The 20,157-nt window shown below is 36.1% G+C and overlaps 1 protein-coding gene across 2 annotated transcripts; it reads left to right on the forward strand.

The window, feature by feature from the left end:
• Positions 1 to 641: 641 nt before the first annotated feature.
• Positions 642 to 19,897, forward strand: igfn1.3 (immunoglobulin like and fibronectin type III domain containing 1, tandem duplicate 3). 2 transcript variants are annotated; one of them, XM_053498728.1, is made up of 26 exons: positions 642 to 731; positions 7,245 to 7,306; positions 7,425 to 7,547; positions 7,660 to 7,799; positions 7,897 to 7,996; positions 8,094 to 8,135; positions 8,236 to 8,281; positions 8,412 to 8,595; positions 8,746 to 8,859; positions 8,960 to 9,122; positions 9,218 to 9,490; positions 10,235 to 10,747; positions 10,899 to 11,045; positions 11,253 to 11,399; positions 11,644 to 11,801; positions 11,907 to 12,048; positions 12,180 to 12,473; positions 12,567 to 12,863; positions 15,845 to 16,024; positions 16,107 to 16,235; positions 16,333 to 16,641; positions 16,746 to 16,831; positions 16,967 to 17,159; positions 18,860 to 19,156; positions 19,250 to 19,576; positions 19,757 to 19,897. In XM_053498728.1, exons 1-26 carry the CDS (start codon positions 703 to 705, stop codon positions 19,759 to 19,761), a joined length of 4,500 nt encoding a protein of 1,499 aa, XP_053354703.1. In that variant the 5' UTR covers positions 642 to 702; the 3' UTR covers positions 19,762 to 19,897. The 2 variants fall into 2 exon arrangements, with proteins under 2 accessions (XP_053354703.1, XP_053354704.1); XM_053498729.1 differs by lacking the exon at positions 642 to 731 and adding an exon at positions 1,939 to 1,990.
• The last annotated feature ends 260 nt before the right edge of the window (positions 19,898 to 20,157 follow it).

The following is a 20,157-nucleotide window of genomic DNA, read 5'->3' on the forward strand; positions in this document are numbered from 1 at the left end:
GGAAAGCACTAAACATCCTGTTATTTTGGGCAGATACTTACACTAACATTAACTAGGAGTCAAATAGCCAGCCATAATGGTCAGCATATACATCATCAACTCTGGCCATGTACATGTTATGTGTGTGGTGTCACAGTATGCAAGTGTCACTAAAGCAGCATGATCTGCACTTGCCTCTCCCTGGTCTATATATGGATGCAAAGTTGCATTTCATTTACACTGAGCACATCTACCATGGTTAATACAGTGCCCTTTTACACAGAGCTTAAGATTAAAAAACTGCATCCTAGGGTTCAACAGGAGGCAACAAATACTATTTCAGTTCCATCAACAAAACTATGATAAATCACATCTTGTTTAAAAAACAGCTTCTATAAATTACTTCATTTTCAAACCTTTAATATTTCCTTATTAAGACCTGTAATGTTAAGAATAAAAATTTTTATGGCTTATTTTTTTTATTAGTCACACTTAATAATTGTCTTATAGATCAAGATACTGTAAGCACTCCCCTGATGCTACTAAAGCTGCACACATGCATACCTTTTACTGGTCATTTTGTGATTTAAAAGCCAGCCCCTCATGTTCTTAGTGAGTGGTGAACGTACCCTCTTGGAATGCCAGGGCTTAGATTATAAAGCCGCTCTCCAGCATTCTGCACTCTGAACCTCTGTCGCTAGTGAGGAGCTACACATTTTCTTTATGCACTGCACTCTAACCAACAATTTAGGGTAAGTCAATCCCTTATTGATTTTCACCATTCAAGGGTAAAGAATAATGCAGTTTGCATTTTACATTGCATTTATATCTCACAAAAAATTATAGGATTGACACTGAAATATCATAAGGAGTTAAACAACATGCAGCTGGGCAAAGACATTCTATACCCACTACACATAATAAGATATCCACACCTTTTCAGTAGCAGGGGCTTTAACTATTAGTAGTAGAGTAGACATACTGTACATATTGCTGAAATATTGTGGAAAATGTTTCAATGTGTCTTTTCTACATGGTAACAATTAAGAACTATTTATACAGCATCCCCAGTTCATATTTTCATCCATCTCATTTCACTAATTAACATTATAACAACATTTTAAGTGCAAAGAAATTAAACCTGCCATAAAATAAACAATTAGGTGACTGATTAGGGATCCATTTTAAATGTTTTATGGTGCAAATATATGGATCATTTTGGTTTTTGCAATTGAAGGTGCATTAGAGGCAGAACACAGAGTATAAGAAAGTTTTTGGGTAAAGAATTAGTCACGGCAGTTTATTTATAAATGCAATTTTCTATATCAATGCTTTATTACTTTATAAGTTTGTTTTTACTGTAAATAAAATATAAATTAGGAAAGGATAGAGTAATATACTGTAGGATTCTGCTGTGATACATAAAAAATAAAATAAAATGTGTGTGTGTGTGTGTGTGTGTGTGTGTATGTGTGTGGACTTTGGTATGTTATATTTCTAACCACTGACTAACGGATGGCACATTAAATTAAAAAAAAGATAATTTAAAAGCTGAATGAACAAAGAAACATCATTACGAGTTCAGCTACTTATACCATAAAGCAGCATGGTGGAACGGTACTGTATGTACTATTTTCTGGTTCACAGGTCCCCTGGGTAAGATTATGAGCTCATATTATTGTCTCAGTGGAGATTCTTATGCTCCAAGTGTGTGCATGGGTTTTCTTCGAGTTTCCTTTTTTTTTTACCCTGTCTCCATCCCAGACAGCAGACGATCCCGATCCAAATTCTACTCGGATCTGCTTTGCCTCCGGCAGATCCGCATCACATCCACTGTAGGATCAGGATCAGAGACTTCTGCTAGCACTGATGCCAGTATGATAAATTGCCCTTAGGTGTGCATTAATATGTTCATAGAGCTGTACAATGAACAAGAATCTCATCTAAGTTGTATTCCAGCTTCACGCCCAGGAGGATTTGCAGACACTGTAAACCTGGCCGGATGTAGCAGGTACTGAATAGGAATTAATTAATTAAGTACAAATTTATAATTATACACCTACGCTATCAGTCAAAAGTTTGGACACACCTTCTAATCCCATGATCTTTCCTGATTTTTTTTTTTTTAACATTGTAAAATAATACTGAAGGCGTCCAAAATATGCAATAATCTCCTTTGAACAGTTGATATTGAGGTATGTCTGTTACTTCAGTGTTGTAAAGCCTTTATAATAGCTCTTATCCGAGGTAATGTTAATTGGTGATTTTAAAGGTTGGTAACTCTAAATTAACTTCTCCTTTTCATGGGATGGTCTCCTTGAGAGCTAGTTTCATCATGATGTTCGATGAGTTTTGCAAATGCCAAATGTCTTGACAATACTGTACTCACAAGAACTATTTTACAATAGCTGACCTCTGTTTATTAACATACCAACTGAGAGTTGTTGTTACTTAATTACCTAATGCCATACATATTACTTCATAGTATAAAGATCTCCAGTATTGTTCTAGATGTAGAAAGAACATCCCAACTTATGTTCGTCCCTTGTGTCCAAACTTTTGACTGGTACTGTATTATATTATATACGGCATGTAGGAAAGAAGGGTGAGCCAGACATGGATGAGAATTCTGACATCGTAAAATCTGAGGAGCCCTGGTGCTACTAGTAGAAACTTTTCATCTTAGAACGCATGCACATGCACCTCCTAGGCATATTCATAAATCACTCACAAAACTATGTTGCTTAAGCATTGCTATTTTTCAACCCCACAAATATGGATATCATGGACAAGAACTATTATTTGTGTACAGCTGACTGGGAAAAGTGGCTATTTTAAGGTTAGGGCTGGTGTGAAAGTAGTTTTAAATTCTTGATGGTACTACGACTACTACGACTACCACAACTACTATGACTGCAACCTTAATCACTTCATATTGTTCACTTCCTCTCAGCTTTATGTATACTTGAAAAAAGTTTCTATATTTCCATACTTGCATGCAGCAGAAATGAATTAGGAACACTTGACATTGTGTACAAAAAGCCAAGATTGGCATTAATATTTAAGGTGCAACTTTAACTTGACAAAATCAAACACACCCTTGAACAGGTGCTGTGTTTAGGACACGCATGTGCAGTCATATACTGTATCGCTTACAGAGACACATCACCTCCCACACAGCTTGTCCAAGCTTCTGTCTGTGCTGGTGGAAGTTCATAGTCACATTAACCAGCAGTAACAAAAGATTGCTATACAGCATGGGTTGTTCAGAGGCAATTTGGAGCAATTTAGAAACATAACATTATCAGATGTGTTTTGGCAGGCAGCAGCTCTGTCCCCTTTCTAGTAACGCTTACCTTAGGGCCTAGAACCTTCCTAGAATATGAGCTACAGTGCAATTGGTTATAAAATAACAGCTTAAATGGTGATTTTGAAAATTTCGTTCATTACATGAATAGTCTCTATTCATATAATATAATATAATATAATATAATATAATATAATATAATATAATATAATATAATATAATATAATATAATATAATCTATCCATAGCTCATATTGTCTCTATTCATTCTTATGGATAACCAATAATTGATCATGGTGAGTACTTTAAAAAATCAGCACATGTAGATATTCTATGTGCTTTGACCTTCACATTATCCAAAAAAGTTTATTAGCCTAGACAAGAAAAGTGTCCTAAGTAGGGGAGAATGTTCCTCAGTGAATGCTCTCTGATTGATTGGTTTATACTGTAGGGCACATGAACTATCTGAAGCAAGAGCAGGCTAAGCCATTTGACAGCTTTCCAAGTGCATGTAAGGTATTCTGCCATCACAGGAATTCCTGGATTTAATTGTGTTTTAAATTACCACCTCACTAGCCAGTAAAACTGATCCAAATCTCATTGCATTATCTAAGACACTTGGTTTTAAAAGAGACATGCTGTTCTCCCTGTACCACCCATACAGCAAAGCCTGTGTCATTTTACATGGAAGAGCTAGCTCCAGTTTCATCTAAATCATTTGACAAGTCTCTAACCTGTCAGCAAGTTATTTACACTTGATTCGATGAGTAGAAGAAATATGAATTAATTGCTAGCATGAATCATGTCCTAAATGAAAGCTAAATACTGTAGGAGCAGCGTCTTTTAGGCCCTATCACATGTTCTTTTTTTCTTTTTTTTTTTTTTTGCTATATGACTTAATTTAACAGAAACCAGGATACGTTGAAGGTTTACTCAAAATATGTCAGTAACACATTCCTGCTGTGGACATGCAATAAGGTTGCAGTGAAGTGTAAATGGCACCCCTCCTAACGTGATTTGCGGTGCTGTGAATTATATCCCAGCCAGATGGAGTTTCCCACAGAATTCTGACAGGAGCCTATTTGCCACATTTGAAACTCACTGTTTCAGAGGACAAACCCAACACTGTAAACATGATAAAACTTATTTTTTATTCACCAGACAGAACTCGAAAGGGATAAAGTTAGTCAAAGCATATTTAAGGTGTTTTTTTTTTTCTTTTTTGGCTAGTTGCTATTTTGGTTGAGTGCAATACATTTTTCCACTTTTGTATACAGTTGCTATTTTCATTTTCACAAATTAACACTTTGTATGGGTTGGCTATTGCAAAACGAGGTGTGACTTTCTACATCTGACAGGAAAGAGGAATTTTCACTTATTGTGGGCTGAAAGTAATGCAGCTTCACACAGCAAAATAATAAATAAATAAATAAATTATATTATATATATATATATATATATATATATATATATATATATATATATATATATATATATGTGTGTGTGTGTGTGTGTGTGTGCGTGTGTGTGTGTGTATAGCATATATATAGCATATATATATTTTTCCTTCTCAAATATATTTCTTATGTAAAAATGTTTTTATGAATATATAATATATAGTCATAACTCTTTCATAACAACTCCATATTTCTTCCTACATTGTGTAAAACTGTGATGATGTGATTTTCTTGCACTTTCCAAGATGTTGTGAAATTGCTTATGTTACAGTGTTTTTAATTTGTTTTTCTTTTTTGTTTTTTAAAAACCAAATGCAAGATTGTATTTTTTTATTTAAAGTAACATTTTTGCTTTCAAATCCCCTCCTACATTTTTAATACTCACTCATGGGCATTTAATTCCATTTAACACACAGTACGAATTTGGTGATTATAATGTTTTGAAGACAATTATTTAATACGGCTGATATCTTTTTTTAAGGTTCAAGCCTAAATTAACCATGAATCTTATATTTTATAGTGTTCATAGTAGGAAATCATGCTGAGTGACAACACATTCTCTGTGTGTGGTAGCAGCTTGCATCTTGACAACTCTGTGTCATTTATTTGTCATTGATCTTCCGCATGTTTTCTGTTAAATGTTTTTCAAGCCATTTATTGGGGTAATACAATATTAAACCTTTGCATTGTTTCACTGAAAATAAAGTATGCATCTGTGTTCAAGTCCAAATACACTGTGACAGAGAAAATATAAATGCCTATATTCTAAATGCCTATATTCAAATCTTTTGTACTTTCAATCAGTCTGCAAATTTTTTTTGTCCAAAAAAATCATATAATATAATTTGATATCACACTCACTTTATGAAGAAAAGCAGATGATTTGAAATGACTGTGTGCAAATGCATATTCAAACACATCTTATAGGAATGTTTTTTTTTTTTTTTTTTACTTTTGCATTCCTTGACAATTAATGAAGGTTATTTGTAAAAATGTAAATTTTGTTTATTTACATAGCCTGTAATCAGGAAAATAACTTTAATATATTTATCACTTACTTACTTTTGTGTATAAAACATTATTAGTATACTGTGCACATGTCTTATAGCATCATATAGGTTTTAATAATGGAAAACAACAAGTGTGACAAAGTTACCAGAAGAACTTCAAAAAACCTAACAGCTGTTTTACTTACAGTATTGTGAAAACATCTGAGGCACATACAAAAAAAAGCAATGCCATAAGAAAATATGCCTTAAAAGAAACTTCTATAGAGAGCAATGAAGAGTAATAAAATGCGCAGTTTACTTGAAAATTCTCATTAGTGGTTGATGTGTGCAATTTTATAAGCAAAAACTGCAGCATGCACAGTATAACAGCTGGGAGGTTTTACTGAGCAAGCTAAAGTATATGAGATCTTCTGGTAACTTTGTCACACTTGATCTTTCCTATTTTTATGCAAAGCCCAGGAGCCTACATTAGATTTTTTGTTTACATCTGAAAACTGGTCTGTTGTATGTAATATGTTGCTTTCTTTCCAGGCATGCAAATATTCTTTTGTAATATTACTGAGTTATTCATTTTTAAATTAGGTTTGTGTTAGGTTTAAAAATCTAGAAGAAGTGTGTCTGAGCTAAGTTTTAAGCTAAGAGAAGAAGAGTTATTTCTTGTTGTGTCCACCGCACCTTGATACACTTACCGGTCCGGGCCCAATCGACCGGGAGAGATTAACACACACACACACACACACACACACACACACACACACACACACACACACACACACACACACACACACATGCAGGCATGATGTCTGAAGATCTCTGTTTATTCTCAGCAAAGAGAGCACATTTAAACGGTGCTACGTCCCGAACATCAAAAGAACCAGTAATTAACATGTCAGTCATTGAGGGACCCGGAGACAGACAGGTGAGAGGAGATACATTTGCATTCTCCTGATTAAACAAAAGGATTCTAGCAGACAAGAGCCATTTGGATGTATCCTCGTCTGGATACAGGATATAGAAGGTGCTACCACAGAAGGCATGAGGAAGGGACAGGAATATTCTTATTAGATTACATTGTCTTACAATATTATAAAACCTTACAGTTTGGAAATGTCGTTTTTTAAGTGTTCCCATGATTTTTTTAGGGCTTAGTACAGGGAGTTAGGGCTTACTTTAGGGAGTTAGTACATTTTTGATTTTCAAACATCAGTATTCCACCACAAAAATAAAAGATAAAGCAAAAAATAAATAAGCACATGATATAAACAACCAGTTTTCATACAAAAGAAAAATAGAAGCTGCTAGATTTTGCATGCAAAAATGAAGCAGGCACAACAGTCAAAGTCCTCAAAAGAACTGTAGGTGGATCTCAGTAAAACTTAGCAGCTAATTTCCTCAAAAACTGCACAAATTGTTCCTGAGACTTACTGTAAGGGGTCCTCAAAGTGTTAATTGTGTGTGATACAGCATTTATTTATGACTGTGATGTGTATAGTAGGGAAATCCTGCACGAAAAGATGAAGTCAAAGGAGGAGGAGTCCACTGCTCCAGGGCAATGTAGGTCTCACTCACAATCAAGAAATCCATATCCAGTGCTACATTAAACATTAGTATTGTTCAACAGGTTACATCCCTTATATTTAAATATTATTATTTTTCTTTTTTTTTTTTGTAGTAGCCATTAGGAAAAGATCCACAGTTCCTGGTGTGATGATCACTCAGTTTGTCAAGGAAATTCCTCATGGTAAAAGTCACCCAGACTTCTTGCGCAAACCCATTGCCCTGACTATTCAAGAAGGTTAAACAAAGTTAATTTTCTTTATTTCAATGATAATGGATAATAATCCATCAATAATCCTGTGATGCACTCTTGTAAAACATTGTTGACCCTGGTTATTTTATTCCAAAAGGGAAGTTAGCTGTTTTTAAAGCAATCGTCACAGGAGATCCAACACCAACTGTAAGATGGACTCGAAATAATGGTGAAGTTTCTAACGCTGAAAAGTACGTCATTGTGTATGAGCCAGTCACCGGAGAACACCAGCTACAGGTACATCATCCCATTTCAGTAGTTAACGTTATTGTAATGTGTTCATGGTTTTAATGGCACCCAATTTGTTGTCATATATGAATATTGTACTTACTAGATGCCTAATGTAACTGTGGACCAAGCAGGCACCTATAAGTGTTTGGCAGAAAACAAGTTTGGTTGTGCTATTGTTACTGCCACACTTAATGTAATTGAGAGTAAGTAGCATCCAAAAATTCAAATCCATTGTGTAAAATGTAAGCTGTGAAATGTTAGAAAACCAGAACATACCTTTTAAAATGACCTCTATTACAGTTGGTTTCAAGAAGAGCAAGGAATTGCAAGAATCACGAACAGGTTGGTCTGCCCAACGTCATGCACTTTTTCATTTAAATTTTGAGTTAAAAGGGTTTTAAATACATTATACCTTGCATTTCATTCCATTCATTTTTTCTAGCTCAACGTGAACAACCAGCTGATTTCAAAAAGGTCTTAAAGACTCGGTATGATACTTCCAGCATGATGTGGACACAACACTTTTATCCTGTCAGTCTGTCTAGATTCTGTATGACACTTTGTTAATCGTACAGACTGGCTACATCGGCCACATTTTTGTGTCCTTTGTTCATACAGAGCTAATCGTGCAAAAGAGGAGCGAAAAGATGGAGAGGTCGACGAAAGGTTCTGGGAGTTACTGTTGAGCGCTGATAAGAAAGACTACGAGCGCATCTGTGCTGAATACGGAGTGACTGACTTCCGGTGGATGTTAAAGAAATTAAATGAAAAGAAGAGAGAAATAGAAGAACAGCAAGCAAAGGTAAAATGTCAGGCATCTCATTTAAAAGTGTTCCGTTCTTATTTGCTTAGACAATAATGAATGTGCTTTAATGAAAAATCTTTGCAAAGTCTATGAAAGATATTGTATTCATTTATTTTTAGAGATCTGAATTTCCTTTTTTTCCAACAGTACATTGAATACCTGAGCAACCTGAAGCATATTGATATAAAAACTCCTGGTTGTGCACAGTTTGAATTTGAAATGGACCTCAGGGATCCCAATGCCAAAATCTTCCTTTATAAAGTAAGACATTAAGTAAGAGTATCATTTTTCACTTACATCTGTAGCTAAACAAAAATCATACATAGGCAGAAGTTAATATGATGCATTGTTGGTGCTACAGGATGGTGAACTGGTAGAGTTTTCTTCTGATACAAGTCAGAAGCATAGTCTACGTCAAATTGGCAGACGCTTCATCTTCACTGTCGATGGTTTGTCTCCAGATGATGCTGGACTCTACCAAGTAGATGTTGAAGGGGTTAACATCTTTTCGACAAACCTAAAAAGTAAGATTTGGTAAAGAAAGGAACAACATCATACTTATAAACACTAATTCATGTTTTGAATTATACCTATTATAACCTGTTCTATGTGCTTACAGTTCCAAATGTGGACTTCTTGGTAAAGATTACAGAGGTAAAAGCGATTGAAAGAGAGGATGCAGTCTTTGAGTGTGTTCTGTCTGCACCTCTTCCAAAGATCACATGGATGGGAAAGAATGTTTCACTGGTTCAAGGCCAGAAATATGACATTATTGTGTCTGAAGATATGTTGGTGCATAGATTAGTAGTTAAAGACTGTATGCTGGTGGATAAAGGCATATATGCTGCTGTGGTTGGAATCAAATCATGCAATGCCTGGCTGTTAGTGGAAGGTAGGTGCATGTTTGACCATGTTTGTTATTAAGCCTTAAACTGTTTAGTGCATAAATTAGGAAAATTTTATTTTCATGCATAAGTACTAGATTTTTTTTAAATATTGTGCTATACAACATGGAACTTAAATTAACCTAAACTCATGAATTGCCATAAAATAACCCACAATATTGAAGAGAAAGAGGCAAATTGAATTAATTAAGTTGATTTCAATTTCAAGTTGTAATACAAAGTTTGTTTTAACTGGTGCTGATTATCAATACATCTGGCATCTGGTAGAAATAAGTAATGGAGTAAGATATTATATTTATACATAATCATATACATTTTTCTTTGTTAAAAATTGTTAGTTTTTTTGTTTAACATGGTTGCTTGGTTATCATCAGGCTTGGGGGCCTGAATCTTGCCTCTGACCGAGTTATGACTGGGTAGTTTGGTTTTCTCCATAGTGAAATACATGTGTTGTAGGCTTACTAGCATTTTCACTTTTTTCAAATTCATATTTTATGATTGGTTGCGTGACGCATGTGGCCTATGATAAATTGGCATTACATACAAGATGTTTTTGTGCACTAAGTTCTCTGGGTTAGGCTTCAGGCCCTCCATGACCTTTAAAGGATATGTTGTATGGAAAATGAATGAGTAAATAATTTACTTGTATAATAATAATAATAATAATAATAATAATAATAATAATAATAATAATAAGTGACATTTCTGCATCTGTTTGTCTTTTGGAACAGCTGACAATGACTCGGACAAGCATGGAAAAAAAGCAGCACGCAAAACAACCCAGGCTGGAGGTAGTGGAACTGACTTATCAAAGATTGCAACTGAACAGCAAGCCAAGTTACAGAAGGAAAGAGAGGAGAGGAAAGCAATGCTCAAACAAAACCAGGCCTACCAGCCTGCACAGGCCTCACACAATGATGTTGAGCCTCCAGTTGAGCTTTCAGTCAAGCCTCTTCTTAACCCTCTAGCACAGCCTGCAGCTGAGCTAATTCCACAGACATCCCAGAATACTAAAGACAAACCTAAGACCAAGAGTAACAATCAGCCCAAGTCTGTCTCTAAAAGTATGACAGTAGAGCCAAAGTTAGATAAGTCAGAGATGGAGGAAGTACCTCTAACATCTGGAAATAAATGTGATGGAGCTGGGAAAGCAGTGAAATGTGAACAGCAATCAGAACTAATAGGTGAGGAGGAAGGAAAGGACAGTAAAAAGACAGGGCTATTGATCCCTGATACTGTAATTGGTAAGTCGCCTGCATAGCATCGGCATGTATAAAGCAAACATTTTCATACACTATACAAGTATATATATATATATATATATATATATATATATATATATATATATATATATATATATATATACATTTCTGATCCTCGTCTTCTTGTTCACAGAGGTAAAGGAAGTATCTCTCAAAGCTGGGAAAAGATGTGATGGTTCAGGCCAAGCAGTGGAATGTGAACAGAACTCAGAACAATTTGGTGAGGTACAAGGCAAGGACAGAGACAGGACAGGGCCATTGATCCCTGACATTGTAACTGGTATGTGACCTGCATAGCATCAGAATGGATAATGCATTTTTTTAAAATACACTATCAAAGCTGATTTTTTAAAATAGAATGCTAAGCATTAGGTATTAAATAGATATAAATTATGTAATGCATATAAGCTACCAGAGTTATTATTACAATTACAATGTACTTTCTTGTAGAAAATATGCATTTTTGAGATTGCCTTCTTCTTCACAGAGATGGAGGAAGTACCTTTAAAAGTTGGGAAGAGAAGTGATGGATTAGGGCAAGGAGTAGAATGTAAACAGCATTCAGAAATAATTGGGAAGGAGCAAAGCGAGGATAAAGACAGGACAGGGCTATTATTCCCTGATACTGTAACTGGTAAGTCACCTGCATAGCAGTAGCATGTATAAGGTAAGTATTTATACCCTCTCAAAGCGTGATTATTTTATTAATTATTTATAATAATAGAATATAGAATTATAAAATACAGTAGTTATAAATTATATAATATAAATGCATGTAAGATACCAGAGTTATACAGTAAATAATAAAGATGTACTGGTCTGACACATTAAATTACAATGCATTTTCGTGTTGTAACTCATATTACAAATTGTGGTAGACAAAGCTTCCAGCCAATCAAGCTCTTGTGCAGACCAAGGGGTTTACTTCACCAGTGGTTTACAAGATGTCAAAGCCATTGTGGGCCATTCAGTTCAGCTGGTGTGCAAGATAAACAAGGCAAACTGTGATGGCGTGTGGTATAAGGATGGGAAAGAGGTGGGTATGTCCGCATACTGAACACATGTAGGCCATAAATAAGAGTTACAGTAGCTTCATAGAAATAAACACAGTGGTCAAAAGGTCACTGTAGTGTCTCCACAGATAAAATCTACAGATGACCTGATGACTATCAAAGATGGAGTATTGCACAAACTGGTGATTAATAATTGTACAGAGGTTGATAATGGAAAGTATCGCTTTGAGGCAGCTGGGCGTAAAACAGAAGCTATGCTCACTGTGGAAGGTAAGTGTATTTAATTCAATTTAAAAATCAATTTAAGTTGTTTAAAACAACATTTTGCATGCTTTAGTCCACAAATCATAATACATATGTTTACTGGTTTAGATGAATGTATATCATATATTTATATCTAGACCCACCAAGGATAAATCAAGATGATATGTCCAAGTTCTCCCAGCCTGTAATCATCAAAGTTGGCCAAAATGCTGCCTTCAAGCTGAGCTTTATGGGTCGAGAGCCAATAAAAGTGCAGTGGTACCATGAAGGCGAGGAGCTGCTGGATGACATAAATGTTAAGATTGAAAAGTCCTTCAGCAACAGCTGCCTTCTCCTCACCAAGTGCCAGCGCAAAGACACAGGAGAAATCAAGCTCAAGCTAAAGAATGATTTTGGGATTACTGAGGCTTTCTCTAAGCTCATAGTCTTAGGTCAGTAATGTTTAGACCTGTTGTGTGTTAGCACTTTTTTGTGGCTTAAATACTTTTACAAATCCACAATATTATTCCTCTTACTAAATACAGGTAAACCTACCAACCCATTGGGCCCTGTAGAGGTAATTGAGGCCTCGTCTTCATGTGTGGAGTTTAAGTGGAGGCCTCCAAAAGATGATGGAGGTTCTCCTGTAATTCACTACAATCTGGAACGACAACAGATAGGGCGAAACACTTGGAAGAAAATTGGAAATACGGGAGATGAGGCCCACTATAAAGACATGGATGTAGAACATGGCAGAAAGTACTGCTACCGTATAAGGGCTTTAACTGCAGAAGGCACCAGTGATGTGTTTGAGACAGAAGACATACAGGCTGGGACTAAAGGTGAAATTGCTGCATGACTGATTGTTGTGTATCTCTCTCTCTCTCTCTCATGGTACCTGCTCCAAAACAGTTTAAAGTTTAAGGGGCTTGATTGGTTAAACCAAGTGTATCAGAACAGGAAAAACACAGCACAGTAATGCAATTTTAAAAAGGATTATAGAGCATTATAACAAGTGACAGCAATTCCATTGCATTTCATCAAAATTAAAGCCTCAACGCATTACGACTAAAGAAAACACCATTAGCCCATATTAGTTTATACAGAAAAGCAGCTAATGAAGTTTTTGCGCAGAACTTCATCAGTGTATCTGAAGGAGATGTCAATTATCCATAATATTGTAAAAATAAAGATGGCCTCAGAAGATAAATACAAAGTTCACATGAAACATACTCCAATTATTGTAAATTGATGTAAATTAATGGTCAAATGACATGATTTTTATCAGGTACAAACAAAAGAAAAAATGTGTACCAATTTGCATGCGACGTGACATTTTTACACTAAACGTCCCAAGCACAACCTTTTTTTATTTCAGTAAAGCAGAGCCGCAGTTTATTGCAGAAAATTACATTATTGTGTAAAGCGTTTTATTTTAACAGTCATTTTGATGGAGATGAGCTGCAGGCTGCAAAATCCACAAACATTTTCCTCCACACATTTTCATTGTATTGCTTGCAATATTCATTATGTTTATGGAAACCTTGTTATACGATCCAGCTAAATCTTCCTAGTGCCACTCTTGCTCTGTTTCATTCTCCTCCTAAACATTATTCACACTGATTTTAGAATATTAGCCTCAATGTGCCTTGTTGGCTGTATGTTTTTTTCTGTGTCTTCGTTTGTCCTCTTATGAGTCAGCCTTCATTCAGTTTACAGCTAGGGCTACATTAATTGGTGGGGAAACTGTCCCAGTTTGCCATCTGTTGTGATCGAAGTCTGCACAGTTTGAAAAGATTTCTGCTTCAGTGCTAACTCATATGCTGAAAATGTCTATTTCTGAGAATTGGCTTGTTGTTCACAGTTGATGATGGTGAATGAGTGGTGCCTGTAACTCAGGAAAGAAGCATTAAGACTCAGCTTGGAGAAGGGTTAATGGGCCTCTTACTTTTTAGCTTGATTCATTAACAAGACGGGTGATTTAAAGTAGCTCACTGTCAAGGGGCAGTCTAGGTTAGACTCCTTGCCCTGTGTGACAGCGTTGTTAGACCATTGATCCCAGGCTGTGATGGCAGTGTCATGGCAGGTGTATTAATCTTTCATACCATGGTTCTGGTCACTTTAGTGCCTCTATTTTACTGACCACTCATTTGGACCATTATCTTGTTTACTCCAGTCTAACACAGTATTTACTATTAAATCAATCTGTGCCACTGATTCTGACCTTTAGTCAAGTCTCTGCTCCTGTCTTTGTCTTGATCCTGATGTCAAGCACTTTTATGGACCCCTCATTAAATTCAATCTCAAAGTCAGATTTCTTCTGCATCCATATACTGAGGGTTTAATACCTCAGGTTGCTGTTTGCCTCCTGTGTTATACGATGAATAGCAAAGGTTTTGATCTCCATTTGGGATTCTCTCGCTTTATTTTGACCACTCTCCCTAACCACTGTTTGGTTCTCTTTCCTTTTATTAGTCCCATTGTGACTCATTAGCTTTGCTAAAACTTGCACAAGCAATTCTATGTTGCTGTGTTTTGTGCTAATGCCGAATCTATTCGCAACCATGACCAGATTTTGCTGTTGATTATGTAAAACATACTGTTAAATGTAATAAACATTGAACATTCATGTTATTGGTTCCTGGCATATAATTTCCTGATCATACTGTGGATGCTACAATGGAATCGAAAGTTCTGCAAGCGTTTTGCAAGACAAGCAAAAATGTTTAATACATTTTAAATTAATAAATGAGTGAGGTTTTGACATACGAGTAGTACGAATTGCCCTTAGTCAGTTGAGGGGCACATGATCATGACTTAGTCAATGGTTCTTCTCTCTCTCGCGCGCGCTGCGGGATTGTTGGTAATCATTTCCCATGCCCAGTGTCAGTGCATGTGCGTCACTCGTATGGTCAACATTCGTGCACGCATCTACTGTTTAAATTATATTATTATTGTATTATAACATTGTGACCATGTGTGTGCGTAAAGCAAAAGCATGTGTCATTAAAGAGGCGCCTTGTTGAAGAAGTTTCCAGACAGAGCAGTTTTTCCCTTAGTGTGTGTGTGTGTGTGTGTGTGTGTGTGTGTGTGTGTGTTTTCATGCACACAATACAGTGCAGGTTAATTTGTTTTATTTTTACTTTATATTTTGTTTTATTTATTTTTATATGAATATTTTTGGGGTGTGGAATGAATCATTGGAGTTTCCATCATTTCTTATGGGGGAAATTTCCCCTTGATATATGAGTGCTTTGATATACAAAGATGTTTCCGAAACAAAATTATGCTCGCAATCTACTTTTAACTCTATATATACAGTATACAGTACAAATCATAGTGGGTCTTAGTATTAGGCAAATACAATGTACATTACAACTACAGACATTTTTCCATTTCCACAAAAGTTTTCTCAGTTTGTTGCAGTTTACTTGGAGAAATCAGGTGTGTTAACACAATTGTCTTCAAAAGAGAAATAAAGTTGCTTCACATAAATCTGGAAAGGAATATAAAACCATTTCCAAACATTTTAGAGTTTAGTGTTTTACAGTGAGAAAGAGTTTACACAAGTGGAAAGCATTTAAGACTGTTGCCAGTTTTCCCAGGAGTGGATGTCCTAGCACATTCACCCCAAGGTCAAACCGTGCAGTTGTCAGAGAAATACAAAAAACCCAAGAGCTACATCAGGTCAATGATCTGAAGCGCACCAGTATCTGGCCAATAACTTTGGAGCATGATTCTACAGTATATGCAACCGTTCTTATGATATTTGAAATGTATGCATTTAATGAAACATTTATACATTTTAAATTTCTGGTTACAGCATTTCCTGGACCACCCTCTACACCAAAAATTGTAAGTGCCTTCAAAGACTGCATCAACTTGTCATGGTCCCCGCCAACCAAAACTGGAGGAACCAGCATTGTGGGCTACAACCTGGAGAAACGCAAAAATGGCAGCAACCTGTGGAACCAAGTAAACCCTATAGGGGAGGAAATTAAAGGTTAGAATTAAGATTAAACTTCTGCCAATGTATTAAAAATGTACAACTATGCAATGAAAATCTAATTTTGCTTTGCCTACAGCCAAACAATATGCAGTTACAGATGTTGTAGAAGGGATTGAGTATGAATTCCGTGTCATAGCCATCAACTTCTCTGGTGCTGGAGAACCAAGCTCCCCTTCTGACTTTGTGATAGCCAGAGATCCTAAAAGTGAGTCATAAAAACATGAACTAGACACTAATACCTACTACTGCTTTAATTCGCTGAATGTTAAATAAACTTTAATAATGATTATTTGCTTTCGCAGAGCCACCTGGTAAAGTTATTGATCTGAAGGTGTCAGATTCCACATATTCTTCCTTGTCCTTGAGTTGGACTAAACCAAAGGAGGAAGAAGGGGTAAAGGATGAGGCTAAGGGATATTTTGTAGAATTAAGACCAGCTGAGAACACAGAATGGACTCGCTGCAACTCCCATGCAATTATCACAACCTCCTACACAATTCTTGGTCTTAAGTCCATGGCCATGTACTGGGTACGAGTGGTTGCAACTAATGAAGGCGGAGAAGGTGAACCACAGGACCTGGACAACTACATCATTGCCATGCCTCCACCAGGTTAAATGGATCAATTAACTATTCTTTTTTTTTATTCCAATATGATATGAGTATAGATTTGTAATATATGCAAAATTTTACTATTTTTTTTTCTAAATGTCCAGTGAAACCAAAATTTACTGATCGAAAAATGAAGAGCTTTATGGTGGTAAGAGCTGGACATTCTGTTCGGGTGAACATTAATTTTGAGGTATTACAATTTGTACAAGCCAAAAAAATGATCTAATAAATGTGTCACTCTATAATCATACTATAAACATACAATATATGATGTAATACTATAAACATATATAATGTCAAACCTTTTTTTTCTTCTGGATGGCAGGCTTCTCCAATGCCCACAGTAAACTGGCTCAAAGATGGAATGCCTCTATGCAAACATGTGACTGTAAGCAACACAGAAGGAACATCTAAGCTTCTGATTCCATCTGCGGAGCGTTCTGATACAGGAGTTTATTCCATCATAGTCAAGAACATGGTCGGCCAGGAGACTTTCAGTATTGAAATTAGGGTCACAGGTAAGAGACCAGAATGAATAGGCAATAGATTGACTAAATCAGTTAATGGCAGAAAAATGCCCATTGCTAAGGAAAGACTGAAAGTCCCTTGTTTTTTAAATATCCAGTAATGGTCAAGGTTAAAAGTCAGGAGATTTTAAGTCCAATAGACCAATTTGCCTGGCTCTTTTTGTGAGATGAAAGAAGTTACTTTCTCATCTTTCAATTAAGCCATGTATGGGCATTTATGTGCTCATGCATGCTTTTTTCCAACTCACTACTGGGTAGAAAATATATTTAAGATTAAGGTTAATCTTGTTAAGTTAAGGCTGGCATGTGTCTAGGAGACAGCAAGTGCTAGTCTTCACATGCGAGCTAGCTAGTTGGTGGCCAAAAGAAGTAGTATGTATATACTGTATGTAGCGTGAAGTCTTGTGGTAGTAAATGAAGGTAACTAGACTTGGTGAGAAGGTTACCCAACTGTGGGGAAGATACGCCAGTGGTGGCTCATCCCCAGAGGCAGGTGTGGCAGTAAATATTTGCTCAACAAATATTAATATTTAGTCCTCATTCACGACTAAATTCTGTTAAAATGCTGGTTGCTATTTTTAGTGACCAACAATTAAAACCAATGAATGTTTCTATTTGAAAGATACCAGCTGATATATTTTACTGATTTGCTAATTGTTCTCAATGCTGTTGCATATACAGTACATGTGGTACTGTAGCTCTACAGAGTAAATATTGCTCCTATTGGTTAAAAATGGGAATTGCAAAAGAACCCATTCTTGGTGGAAGAGTCAGGAAGCATGACTTGTCTTATACATTATCCTGTGCCAAGATAGTTAATGACAGTGTTGCCAAGTTTGCAGTTTTTACTACAAAAGGAAGTGTTTTAAACATACTTCAGATCTACCCTGTGTATACAGTGCTTTCATGTTCCACAGGACAATCTCTATTGTAAGCTACATTGCAAAGATTAGGTGACAGAAAGAGGGATCATAGAGGTGTTTCAGTAACCATGCAAAAATAAGTTTTCCAGTCCCAAGGTTATTTGGCCTAGTTTCAAGTTTTTGTGTATGGGTTTTGAGATATTGTTGGGCAGGAAATTTTGCCTAAAACCTGTAATGAACTCAGTTTAACAAAGTCTAAAAAAAAAAAAAGAAAGAAAAATTAAAGAGTACTAGACTGTATGTATGTTTGTGATTTACTTTCAACAGTCAATTACAAGGTTACTCTGAATAGTGATTATATAGTAGCATCAGTGAAGTGTAATAGCCTCTCGGGTCGATTTTATTTCAGTTTGTGTTGGTATGGATATTGTCTTGCCCCACCAAACTCTATGGTCACAAGCTGGTGCTAAGACCTGAGATCTGCTTTAATTAGCAGCAAAATATCTTCCAAGAATGTAATCTAATATCTTGATTAGCCTTGGCTTACTCCCACATTTCAGTTAGGATAACTTTTGTTAAATGTTTTATGGCATATCTGCTCAATGTGCCAATGCATTTTTTGGCTTTTCTAAAACATTTACATGCACATTCTCCAGCAATTTCCAGAGAGACACAGGAACATAATGTTTTGAAAGCTCACACTGCATGAAGAAGCATAAATACTTTAAAGAAGTCAGAATTCAAATAAATTCAGGATGGCTTAGAACAGAGTTGGGCTGTTTAGTGAATGTTAGAAAACCCTGTCACACACATGTGTCTGTCACACAGATGACCCAAAATCTCCTGGGCCAGTGGAGCTGGAGGAAAATGTCTCTGGTACATTAACCGTCTGTTGGAGCCCCTCTCCTGATGAGAAGCGAGATGACCGTCTGCACTACATGGTGGCTAAACGTGACTCGGTCAAGCAGACCTGGCACACAGTAGCTGACCAAGTGTTCAACCACAGCTTCACAGTTGCCAACATCATGCCAGGAAGAGAATATAACTTCCGTGTGTATGCTAAAAATGATATTGGGATTTCTGAACCTTCTGAGTCCCCAACATGGGGGCGAGTGAGGAAGAAAGGTAGATCACTGTTTTGCAATTAATTACTAACTTAAGATGAAGATGTCACGATTAACACATGTAGCTGAACGTTTATGTACATGTTTCTTGCAGAAAGGTTCACCGTCCGTGTGCCTGAACCCAAGGCCTTGAACTTTGAATCACCACCTACTTTCACTGTCCCAATGAAAACACATACCTGTCAAGAGAAGTATGAATGTTACATGAGTTGTGCTGTGAGGGGCAATCCCACCCCCTATGTGACCTGGTACCACAACAACATCAGTCTCAACGCAGATGCCAATTACTACATCACCAACACGTGTGGTGTCTGTTCCTTATTAATACTAAGAGTGGGGCCTAAAGACAGTGGAGAGTACAAAGTTGTTGCAGAAAATTCTTTAGGTCGTGCTGAGTGCATCACTCAACTCAAAATCAAAGGTATGATGTGTGAATATATAGCGTAAAAACAGGCTAGGTAAAAAAAAATGCATTTGCACCTGTCAGTTTGTTTACCTAAATATATACGTCATATACTACAGCTTTTGGTTATTCAGTGCTAGACAATGCTTCACACATATTTACACGTTTTTTTTTTTCTTTCTTCTGTTTTAATTCCAGAATGAAGAGATGCTGCCATGGATATGTTCAGAGCTTTCTTAAGGTTAATGTTACTTATGTATAACCATTCAAGTTATGTTTAAGTTGTGCCAGTAATAATTTTATTTAATAGATGCTAAACAAATAAAAAAATTAAATGTTCATGATTTTGATCATGGTATATTAGATCATGCATGGAACAGTATGGTTAAAACACAAAAATATATAATATAAGCAAATTACCTTGTTCTGAACATTATAACACAAGGTGTAATAATGCAATACTTTCATGGCCCATATTATTAGTCTCTTTAATCTGATATTTATCATTATTAAAATAGTTTAAGCACATAACCCTAAGACATAAGTCACAAAGTAAATTCTTAAATATCATGTGAATTATAGCCAAATATACTAAATTA

Source organism: Clarias gariepinus, chromosome 6 (genome assembly GCF_024256425.1).
Source record: "Clarias gariepinus isolate MV-2021 ecotype Netherlands chromosome 6, CGAR_prim_01v2, whole genome shotgun sequence".
Lineage (NCBI taxonomy): Eukaryota > Metazoa > Chordata > Actinopteri > Siluriformes > Clariidae > Clarias > Clarias gariepinus.